At 41.5% G+C, this 12,040-nt stretch overlaps 1 protein-coding gene across 2 annotated transcripts in view; it reads left to right on the top strand.

Annotated features, from left to right (window-relative positions):
• FRMPD4 (FERM and PDZ domain containing 4) overlaps positions 1-12,040 on the top strand; it is a 1,388,782-nt gene that overhangs the window by 1,166,439 nt on the left and 210,303 nt on the right. For both annotated transcript variants that reach the window (XM_078657870.1, XM_078657873.1), the window contains exon 6: positions 4,767-4,871. In XM_078657870.1, coding sequence (XP_078513996.1) covers positions 4,767-4,871 — 105 coding nt within the window. The remainder of the gene's footprint in view (positions 1-4,766; positions 4,872-12,040) is intronic.

Below are 12,040 nucleotides of genomic sequence, written 5' to 3'. Positions count from 1 at the left end.
ATTTGGATGGTGTAAAAGAACACAGCAACTGCATCCCACTGTTGATATTTAACTTCCATGCCACTGGTGAATTTCTGACGCCAGTGGAACATGTCCCTATTAAATAGCCAATTGGGTGTATCCAGTAGTACCTTATATCTGTAGCGGAAGATCATATGCATTGTGACATTGAATGGAAGTGTCACTGTGCACAGAATTATAATTCTAGTAAAAAACAGTAAAGTGTGGGGCTCACTCCACAAGTTGTAAACTTTTACAGCGATCATTTCCACCAATCTCTTTCCATGTTCCTGTGTACAAAGGAGTTCTTGCAAGAAATGAAGGATATACAAAAGAAACCTAGAATGTTTTTTTATTTTATTGCAAATTAGGATTTGTTTGGGAAATAATTCCTAAACTGGGAACAAGGAGAAAGAATATTAACTTACTTCGTTTGACCTATTTACAAAGGATTTTTGAACGGTATATGGATGGGGAGCACCACATTCGAGGATCGGCAAATGTTGCCTCAATTAGAAATTACCGGAGGGTTCTTTAAACTTAGCGCTAGATATATGTTCTTCAGGGAGAACAAGACAAAAACACAATTCTTTTTGCTCCTTTGTGCGTATGAACGTGACTAATTAAATACTTCGAGACTTAATTAACAAAGACACCTCAAAATGACAAATTTGACTCAGGCCACTGTGAAGATCCGTTAATCAACTTATTGATGTGTTTCTTTCAAAGTGTTTTCGGATATTCGGTTGTTAAAGTGGTTTTCAAATATACAAGATTAGATCAATTTCACCACTGTAAACAGCAAAACTAATAATGGGCAAACACTCAACTGAACTTCTAATAAAAATAAGTGTAGCAGGTGCAACCTTTTGCACCATCTGTACCACTTTCAGGACAAAATACTACACATTAGCCACATCAAATATATTTGTTGTGGTTTGGGTTGGGGCTGTGTAATGGGGTGCTGGAGGTCAAGGCATTTTCACAAAAACAGGATCACAGTCCTTTAAGAGAATGATGGCAAAATGCATCTGTTTTAACTGAATTGGACCGCTCATTCTTAACTAAGATTTGTAGACAATGTTCCTCTCACTGGGCCTCATTTATGAAAAGTGACGCATCGCTGCATGAAAACAGCGATGCGTCACTTTTTACTGCGCCCTCCTTGTGACACCAAAGATGTGTCATATTTACAGTATGACGCATTATTGCGCAAGGAGTTACACATACGTCAGTATTTCTGACGTGTCTGTATGGCGCAAAAGTGACGCATTGCTGGAGTGTGTCACAAAAGTGACGCAACTCCAGCAATGCATCCTTTCACATGGGGCAAGTCCCATGTGAAAGGGCCTGCGTCAGTCTTACGCCTGCTGTGAGGCAGGCGTAAGAAATTGACGCATTTGTGTCCTAGAAGTGGCGCAGCGAAATCTCATAGATTTCACTGCGTCACTTCTACGACCCTTTCTTGCGTCAAAATGCCCCCCCTTGCATACATTATACCTGGCGCAGGTATAATGTGGCGCAGGGGTTTACAAAGTGACGCATCTACCTAGATGTGTCACTTTGTAAACATGGTGCAACAAGGCACATTTTTTACGCTGCTGGTGCGTCACAAAAAGTGACGCACCGGCAGCGTAAAAGTGACGCACGGCCTCATAAATGAGGCCCACTGTGTCTTCGTATCCTAGGAATCCCATATGGTTAGGGCAACATGGAGACAGATTTATCAAAAGGTAACGCAAGACAACAAAGCATTACAACTTACAGCACTGCGAAACAGGGAGAAAGCAGGATATCTACTAAAATATGATGCGTTCCCACTCTCTTCCTGCGCTGGCGCCAGCCGCGGCCGGTAGTGGGAGTACCGGCCTTGCGGTGACGTGAGGAGGGGGAGGGGCAGGGTGGGGGTAGTAATGTATGGATTACGGACTTTCAAAGGTAAGTAAACATAAAAATAAATAAAACGAATTTCGTTGCACACACTGCATCACCAAATGCGATGCAGTGTATGCGGCAAAATTCGTTTTATTTATTTTTATGTTTACTTACCTTTTAAAGTCCGTAATCCATACATTACTACCCCCCACCCTCCCCCTCCCCCTCCCCACGTCACCACCCAGCCGGTACTCCCTCTACCGGCCGCAGCTGGCTGGCGCACTGAGTGCTGCATATCGCCAGTGCAGGAAGCCTTGCACCATGGAGCAAGGTTGCCTGTGTTACAGGCAGGATTATTTGTGTGCTGGAAGGGACACCTTCCTGCACAAAAAGCAATCCTTTGAGGCATTTTACTCTTTCTGCATGTGTTGCAAAATGCAGCACATGTAGAAAGAGGAAATAAAGATATTTCTCTGTTGGGAAGGCATACCACTAAGATATTTGCACAAGTTTTCAAGTCTTTATAAATCTGGGAATACGACAACATCCATGCACATCAGTGATTTGCTTTACCTTGTGTTACTCTAGATTTAATAAGCCACACAGAGTCACACAAGGTGGCTCTACGTGACTTAGTAATTCCCACCTAAGCCCCTGCTTTTCCTTGTGTTGTTGTGCATGCAATGGCTTTGTAAATCTGGCCATGGAAATCAGTCAGTCCACGGTTACTGCACATCATTTACCTTTTGAATTTTTCCTCTTAACCATATAGTAGGAATCCATCTAGACTTACAAGTAAAATGCTCCTAAATATTGGGTGACAACATGAATTATGTAAGGCTATAAGTAAATTTATAAATTTCACAAAGCAAGGAGAGAGGGGTGAGGATGTAGCTATACGGCTAGAGCTGTCGACGTCAAGGCTTGGAAACTGGGTTCAAGTCTCGGCAACGACGCTCAACATCCTGTGATTCTGGGCGAATCACTTAATCTCCCTGTGCCTAACAAAAAATGAATGTGTCCTCTTGTAATGAAACTGGTGATATGTGTAAAGCGCTCTGATACCAGATATTTTCGGGTCTAGTTCGCGCTATATAAACTCTAAAAATTAAATTAAAACGTTTAAAAAAATGAATACATCTCTATGCCTGTCTCTCCATCTGATATTTAGAACCTCCAGGCCTAAGCTCCTTCCTTGTGGTCCATAATGCTGACTTTTAGTTTCGTTGCATATATAAAGAGATGTATTGATCCAATCACTTCTGAATCTCTACAATGTGTCTTTTCAGAAATTTTTGTAATATCCTCTCTATTTATTAATCTAGTGCCATTATTCATCCCCAAAAATAATTTGGGATGTACACATTGTGTTTGAAGAAGAACAGAAACAGATCATTAGCGATACTTTAACTAACACATTCTCTTATATAGGCCGGCTGTAACTCAGTTATTAATGTAATACAGTTTTAAACAACTAAAAATGCACCTTGAAAGACATTGTATTAAAAGCCAGTACTATTACTCCATACTCTTGTTTCTATTCCACTACTGATTGCAATTATGTTATCATTCAAACCAATTGTAGATTTAAATTGAAAATACTAGGGGGCCTATTAGGATGGCCACCCTAGCGGTGCTGGGACTGGCCGCCAGTGGTGCGGCGGTCCCGCACCGGCTATTAGGATGCCACTGCCACGGTGACATCCCCCATGCACAACATTGTGGCGGGCGGTGCTCACAGTGTTGTGGCTGCACTGTGTGCATTGGCAGCACAACGTGGCAGGCACCGCGCACTGCCTGCCACATTGTGCATGCAAATGCTGGGGGGTACCATAGGTACCCCCATGTGCTTCCCCCACCCCCAAATCCTGGTGGCCCGCTACGGGCCCCCAACCCAGGAATCCGCTTGCCTTACTGTGGCGGTAATGCCACCACAGAAAGTCTGCTTCCTGCTGGCACCCTATTATGGTTGGCGGTGTCTAGCAGACACCCCCATCATATGCAACCCTTTTCTGCCCAGCCGAGCCGTCGGAAAAGCGGCGGACGGTCTTCCCGTCTTAATATGGCGGGGGAAATGGGAGGCAGGCGGGAGATGATGCAGGGCGGATCGCCACCGCCATACAGGAGGTGGCGATCCGCCCTACATCATAATAGACCCCTAGATATTGCACTTGCCATATTAGAAGCATCTGTTGCAACACACGATCATATACTTGCGGAATTACTGAGTTAGAGCATGTGCTGTAGAGGTAGAGGTACTTGTATAGCACACGACTACCCGGAGGCCTCTCGGCGCTTGTACGAATACCGCTGAGAAACCCTTCCTGGCCTTTCCCTGTGAAGTGCCCACTCCTGGGCACTCCCAAGGTGTAGCCGTTGTGGAGATTAAGCAAGCTATTGCCCAGAGTTGCATAGTGGGACTCATGATTAGAATAGGCACCGAGGCGAGAATTATCAGGTCCGAGGAAATTGAGCCCAAGACCCACCAAGGCGGGAATTAAACCCTGGTCCCGGACCAGATTTCTGCATCAGGGTCTGCCGCTCTAACCATTGAGCCACACTTCTCCACTTTGTAGACATTGTAGGCATTGTGATTTTGTCAGAAACTGATACACATCGTCCTTCTGCTTTTGTTGCCAGGTGCAGATTTTGTCTTTGAGTATATAATATAATCTGTTAATGCTACTTTCTCTAACGCAAAGCAAATCCTGATTTCTGGCTGGATTTTACGATTAGAGTCTGTTCTTGTTCTTGTCCAATGACATGCACTTGTTAACCAACATCTGTTTATCTGCTGTATATTCAATATTTGTACTTTTGTGCATTTAAAAAATGTGAATAAAGTCGATTTGATTTGATTTGAACCAACAGCTATACCTCTTTCTCTGCAGTCTCCCAAATCAGCATTTATCAGCGCAGCGAAGAAAGCGAGGTTGAAGTCAAACCCTGTCAAAGTCCGGTTTTCAGAGGAGGTTATCATCAACGGCCAGATTTCGGTGAGTCTTGAAAAATGTAACTGTTATCCGTAAGATGTACTTAAAAGAAATTGGCCAAAATGGTTTGAATTTATTCCACTTCTTAGTTTTCAAAATGGCACAGTATCACATTTTAAGGCGACAATGAAAATGGCATTTATAGACAAAGAGGTTCGCCTGAGTGGGAGGATGGAAGATTTTGTAAACTGGAGAATACTTACTTACATGCCTTCCAATGGCTCAAGCAATATATTCTACTGTACCTGCATTTATATAGCTCTTACTACTCCTGATAATGCATATTAGCTTTATCCTAGGCATCACGCTGCTCCAGAATTCCAAGGTTAGTGATTAGACCAATGGTTGTTGTTGCTTGGTGGAATTAGTTTTATAGTATATCACGTTCATTTTAATATTGTTACTGCTGACAGTGGGATGTATGATGTTTTTTCAAATGCCGTCTACTTGGAGCTCTACCTTTGCATACTTTCCTAGTTTGTCTTCTTCCATGCAGTTTTTTTTCCTCTTAATTAATTACGTCTCTGTGAGATCCTCCTCGAGACAAACATAACCCGCAGATTGCGAGTCATATTTCATGTATATTAGCATAATCAATTGGAAAATGTATGCTGAACTTTTCTCTACAAAACGTATATTTTGGATGATTTTTTTCTATGAAGTATATTTTCTGCAGAACTATTTCTTTTAGCATTAAACAAGGATATAAAAAATTTTCATAAATGTTGCGAGAGCAAACTTGGCATATCATAGCTGAAATCCGCTGGCCATCACACATTTTTTTGTAAAGAATGGATACTTTAATGCAAGAGTTACACTGTGAATTTTCTAGAAAATATTGCTCTACTGTTTGATGCTACCCAGCAAACATTCCCTTCTGTTTTTTTCTGTGTTTCCGAGGTAGCAGAAAAAAGGACTGAGTTTAGTGGACCAGTTTTATACTTGTGTTCACAAATTGAAATTTGACTCCCAGCGGTGGCCAGAAGTTACACAAACATGGCGGTTTTTCTTATTTCACTGGTGTTCACACTCAATGCCCATTTTCAATTAAGTTTAGGACTAAGCTTGCTAAAAAAAAGTGTAATTCTAATAAGAAAGTTCTTACAGCATGCATGCAAACATTTGAGAACAATAAAAGGGAGATTTGGGGATGACAATAGAGGGAATTTAATTTCGCTATTAACTGTATTGAATCAACGGAAGGTTTAAGCAGGAGTAAAGTAAAAAGTCATTATAAGCGCGGATGCACTAATTTAGGAGTGTTGGCATATATGCCTTAGAAAAGTAATAGGATACACAAAGTGTAGCTGATCAACTAAAATCTGTACCAATACATCCACCCTCTCCTGAAGAAGGTTTTGACATTGGACAATGGCAGCTTTTGGATACTGGTGTTTTGGTGCTGTCCTTCTACTTGATAGTTGCCACACCATGGCCAATATCTGGTACATTGTGTCATACTTTTTTCTTTTTAACTTCTTTTCTGTTTTACATGGCAGCGTTAAGTAGCAGAGTGACATTGACAGGAAGGAATGGCCTCCCACTGCAGAGGTACTGAGTGACAGTAACTCTTGCTGGCCTTGAGAGCTAAAAGACGCAAGCTTATCTGAGCACTTTTCGTAAGCCAGCTGACGTGCACACCTTAAAGTCTCTTCTTTTCGAGACACCTTCACAGTATAAGAGAGAAGGGGTACAGAGATGCACCCTCAGGTCTAGGGTAGAGCAGTGGGCTACCTCACAAAGGGCCAACCCTCCACCCCTGATGCTGCTCTCACCCTGATGCTGCTGTCACATACATGCAAACGTTCTGTGCCCAAAAATGGTAGGATTATTCAGGTTTTGAAATTGCCAGCCATCAACAAAAATATGGCATGCCCCTTTTTCACAGCGAAGGCATTCGTGTAAATACCATAATGACTCCCAGGAAGGAGTTATATTGGTGAAACTAATAATGTGGAAGGCAGTTCCTGACAACAATTATTCTGGCCACAAACATCACTTCCAACGATCTTTGGCTAAACCAATAGGTCTGGCTGACGCAATAGTTACATTTCTTTTAAATTTGTACTCCAAGAATATGCAAGAAAAACAGAAAATAAACCATCTCCTAAACATGGTGCCCAGGCACTTTCAATACATATTTTAAATTTAAAAATAATCCTACTATTTTAATAGAACAATACAGACGGTTTATTGACACAAAAAGGTACTATTTGTAATGAATTGTTGTAATCGGTAGAAACAGTTTAAACACCCAAGAATGACAAAAAAAATTACAAAATTGAAATGGGAGAACGGAAAGAAAAAAAGCACCGAGCTCTGTCTTCCAGATGTATCTGAGACAGGGGGTCTTTGAATCGATTTGTAAAACATATTGTGACAAAAGGTAGCGGCCACTTGAAGTGGTGAGCATATAGGTAGCAGTTCCATGTTTCACTTGTCAAAAGCAGTACAGACTGCGACTCAAACACGACACATTTCATGTCCCAGATAGTGTCTTACAAAAGCTTATATCCAAAACACTTTACAGATTAAGACAATCATGTTGCTTTTCACTCACATTATTTATAAATAATTGTGAAGAAAATAAGCGAGCTAGCACTCTAAATCTTTCTCTCCCTTCAGTGACCCCTCTCACTGTCCCCTTATTTCTTGGCAAATGTGAAGACACTTTTAGTTTCATTATCCAGGAACAATTCTGCATTTAATCGCAGGTTGCCTTCCCTGGGAATTTATTTATTTCGTTTCACTACAGGAGGTGCAGTTAATTGCAGATGCCTGCTCAGACTTCCTGAAAAGCTGTAGGATGAGAAGCTGAAATAAATGGGTTGCATAACTGCCCAAAACGCAGTAGACTAATGTCTAAATAACTAGGATTGACAAGTAAGTCTTTTTTCTAGATAGCTTAATAGAGATTTACTTGGCTAAGTAACGAGGATGCAGCCCCCTGCATCACGTGAACTGTGACAGTGCTGTGGCAAAGGGGTTAGAAACATCAGCCCAGTCAGTGTGCAGCTTTATCACACAGGCAAAGGTTAATTGGACGTTTTGCTGCCCACTCGTTCTGGTATTCTCTCTTGAGAGTATGCAAGGATGTGGTCTGAGGCCTGCTGACTGTGTACAGTTTCTCTGACGTAAATCGACAGATTAATCAAAGACCACTCTCGGACTTTAGATTTATCTTGGCCCGAGTATAATTACACCACTTCACTTTAAGTAAAGACTTGTAAGCTGCTTGACAGTAGAACTTTGTTATTCCGGTAACTTTGAATAATTACAACAACAACAAAAACGTGATGTGAATATTACCCTCCAGGGTACGAGCTGCTTGCACTCCATCCGCTCAGGACGGGCGGCTGTCACAGGGGGCAGTTTGTGGTTCAGCCTTACCCGTGTTCAATGAATGTAATAAAAACAGAAGAAACGTGCACCTGGGACACACAACCCTTACACTGATAATGTGTAAGTTAAGGCTTTTAAATACACGTTTTCAAAGTAAATATAGTGCCAGGCAGTCTTAAAGTTTAATATACATATTGTTAGTTAGACCTGACAGCCTTAGGTAGGCCGAAATCCCCCAGTTACCCTTGTGCCCCAAGACGGGCTGAAACGTTGACGCCCATTTACATCTAACATGGACCAGGAGTCCCTGACCGTAACGTGCCACACATGAATTGTATTGTGTAACTTAATTATTCGAATGTTTTTTAAATATTCAAATGAGGCCAGGAGAACTAAAACTGAGAATTACCAATCGGTCTAACCAATGAGTTATTTTTAATAATCTTTCTTTCACCACATTATCTGAATCCTTTTCACCCTTTACACAGCTAGAGCACTCTTCTGCTCTGCACGTTCCATTGGAGCAACCCTTTTTTCCTGTCCCTCACTGCTAATTACAGTAAATAATATACTGTTGCATAAACTTAAGGGAATAAAAAACCTTTGTACAGAAATAAGTTTGTGGTTGTTGTGCTTTAGACAACTATGTGTATTCAATTACTGTGAGCCAACAGGGTTTGGGCTCAGCAAATAATTCATTATAGTAGTATTGTAGGTTGTGATTAAATTCTTTCTTGAAATTAGGTCTAGGACCATTGTCTTTCGCGTCACAGCATAACCAGCACAGCACTCATCTTTGTTTCTAGCCTCCCTGTGTTTTTAAAGCAGTGGCTGCCGAGTTCTTTGTAAATCAATCAACAATAAACGTGTCAAGATATCTCTGGAGATTAATCTTCCTGCTGGAGTGAGCTGGAGTTTTGTCTATTGGCAGTTTGAACTCATCCATAAGGTAGCACAGAGGGTTAATGTGCCTGCTGCAAAGAATGTGTGCCACGCAGATCACATACATTTATTTTATGTGCATAGCTCTGTAGGTTACTGCTTTTGTCACAAAATATCCTTTTGTTACTGTGCAGTTCATATGTTACAATAGTAATCTAGCACAGTGAGCTATTAACTACCATCAAAGTGATGCATGAAAACTATATGGTACAGGTTAGAAAGTTATGTTTTTTCCAGTCTTTCATTATCCTAATGTTTCTGAAAAGCTTTGTTTAGGTAGAAATAAATTCTTATTAGAAAATGTAACCCTAACCACTGTGTTACATTTTGAATTACAAGTTTGTTCTTATCCAGCCTAAGTAGTCTTAAAAAATGCCGACACCTCTTAGTGTCCTCTGTCGTATGTAAAATTTTCTTTACACTGATTTACACATATATTATTCATTGTCTCTATGCGTGCTTGATATAAAGTGCTCCCGCACCATAATCTAGTATGAGAAATGCTAGAAAACATATTAAATACATGAGAGAGGGGCTATGGAGAGATGAGGGACACTGTTAAAAGGTTTTAGTGAAGGCACCATTGAATGACCCCAATAAAGATTGTTGTATCCTAGTGCACTATAAGGCTTTCATTTACCATGCCTTAAATTGAATATATATTGAAAAATGTGTCATAGAATGCACTTTTTGCCATTTTCGCCCATATTTTCTTGGGGGAGAACCCTCCCAAACCCTACTTGGAGTGGTCAGACTCGCTCCCTGCACTCATTATGCAACCTATGGGTGCTGGTCTGGCAAAATTTGCCAGGGCTGCTTTAGATTTCCAGTCCGGCCCTGTTTCCAAGGGCTTGTTGGCTTGCATCCTGTTTCTGAGACTCGGAGATATCAAGTCTCACCACCTGCTTCCGTGCCTGGCCCTCTGGAACTGGATCCAGACGCTTGCTTCAGACAAACCGATGCATCTCCTGTCTGCATGTAGCAGAACCAAAGCATTGTCGCTGTTGCGGGAGCAGATTTGGCACATCTTTTAATCTTCATTGAATCAATGTTTTTTGGAGGCACCTTGCTTTTCAGGAAAGTAATCACTGCTTCATAGTACTCCATGGCTACATAATATGGTGCATTAGTGCAGGCATCTCTCATTGGCTCTTCACAGGGCCATTGTAGAGCAACTTTGCATTCAGCCCACAAATCATTCGGCACTACAGTGTCAGAATGTATTCAAATCCATCCACAGCACTTTTGAAATGTTAACAAATCTAACAACTTGTGTGTACCACTGCATGGGCTTATTGCTTAACTTTGGAAAATTGGTGCTCCAAGACACATGAACATATGCTCCTTCCTGTATTTCTCTGACAGGATAAGCCGAAACTTCGCCTTCATCCAATGAACCAGTCTGTGATTGATTGTGTGCTTCATCTACCCCAATTGCTTCATTTTCTTTTCAGCCTTCTTTGCCCATTAGTTTTCCAATTTCTCAAAATCACCTCATCCATGAATGCATTTTACTAATTCAGTTATGTGTAATAGCATTCCTGAAGAATGCACCGTCTTAATAGACTCATCATCTAGGTGTACCCTTAAACCTTTCTGAAATGGAACACTTAGAAATACCTACATCATGTTTTCCAGAAATGTATGTTAATTTATCATGTGTGACTGTCTTTACACAAATACATCAATTCTTTCTTTCCGTTGGCACTGGGTCAATTGGTTGAGTTGTTTGTAGCCCGCCCCATGTTGTTGTGCTAACCCGCATGCATCACACTCAGAGATGGGAGCGAGCTACGAGGAGGTGAAGGAGGACAGCTGATCACTGGATTTCTGGGTGTCTCCTGTGAAGTCACCCTTCAAGCCCCCCTTCTTCTCTTTTGACACAGCCAATGCAGTGGTAATATTTGCCCTCATTCCAACTGACCGAGGTGGGCTTTAAAAGTACCCCAGTACTGCTAATGTCACTTGTGTTGCTGCACCTGTCACCCTGTCACTGCGTATACCCACAAAGTAGAGACAAGGGATAGTGGTTTCTCTAATTCCCTTATTCATATATTAAGCTCACGTAACAGAGAAACCTATACTGCATCAATATTGGACCTCATCTGTATCTAAAATAATAGCAGGTTGAGTTCCCAAAATAAATTAAATAAATAATACCACTTGAGACTCACTAGAAACACCAGAGGGAAGTCTGCAAGTGTCTTAAAACTGCCCTCACACACCTTGCGGTGTCATGCTTCATCATTGGGCCGCATCAGACACCTAGGCGCAGACCAACACTCTAGGTGGAGCGTGAGATTTTTTTGACGAAGACAGGTGGTAGGGGTAGTAAAATCAAAAAAGTAAGAGTGGTAATACACACAGGACACTTGCAACATTACATGGAAAGGAAAACATACAAAACATATATAGCGGGATTACTTCTTTCCCACAAAGACAGGACCAAACTTAGCAGTAAAGTGAAATTAAAACAGACTAAAGGTTTCCCAGTTTCTCCTTTATTTTATAGGGAAAACTCTGGCTGGATTAAAATAAAGTAATGGGGGTATATATAGGGAAATTATGATCCCTTAATCCCCTCTGCTTTTACCAACATGTTTCTGCCTATTTGAGTGCCTCCAACTGGATGGCTTTAGGCTTTCATCAGGGTGTTGGTCCCTGTTTTCCAATCCTCCCCCAAATTGGGTGAATATTACCTTAATTGTATTTTTCGAATGGACAAATCTGTTCCACCTTATTTGTCCCCCTCGCCAGAAATTCTGTGGGGAAACAGATACACGAGTTTAAGAGAACTGCTCTTAACCCGGGACTGTGTGGGGCAGGTTCTCTCGCCGTCACATAGTCACAAGAGAACAGCTGGTCTTATGCTCCCACTCTCGCAGTCC

The sequence above is a fragment of the Lissotriton helveticus genome, chromosome 8 (assembly GCF_964261635.1).
Source record: "Lissotriton helveticus chromosome 8, aLisHel1.1, whole genome shotgun sequence".
NCBI classification, from domain to species: Eukaryota; Metazoa; Chordata; class Amphibia; order Caudata; family Salamandridae; genus Lissotriton; species Lissotriton helveticus.
Note: the sequence above shows the minus strand (reverse complement) of the source record. Positions and strands in the feature narration are given on the sequence as shown.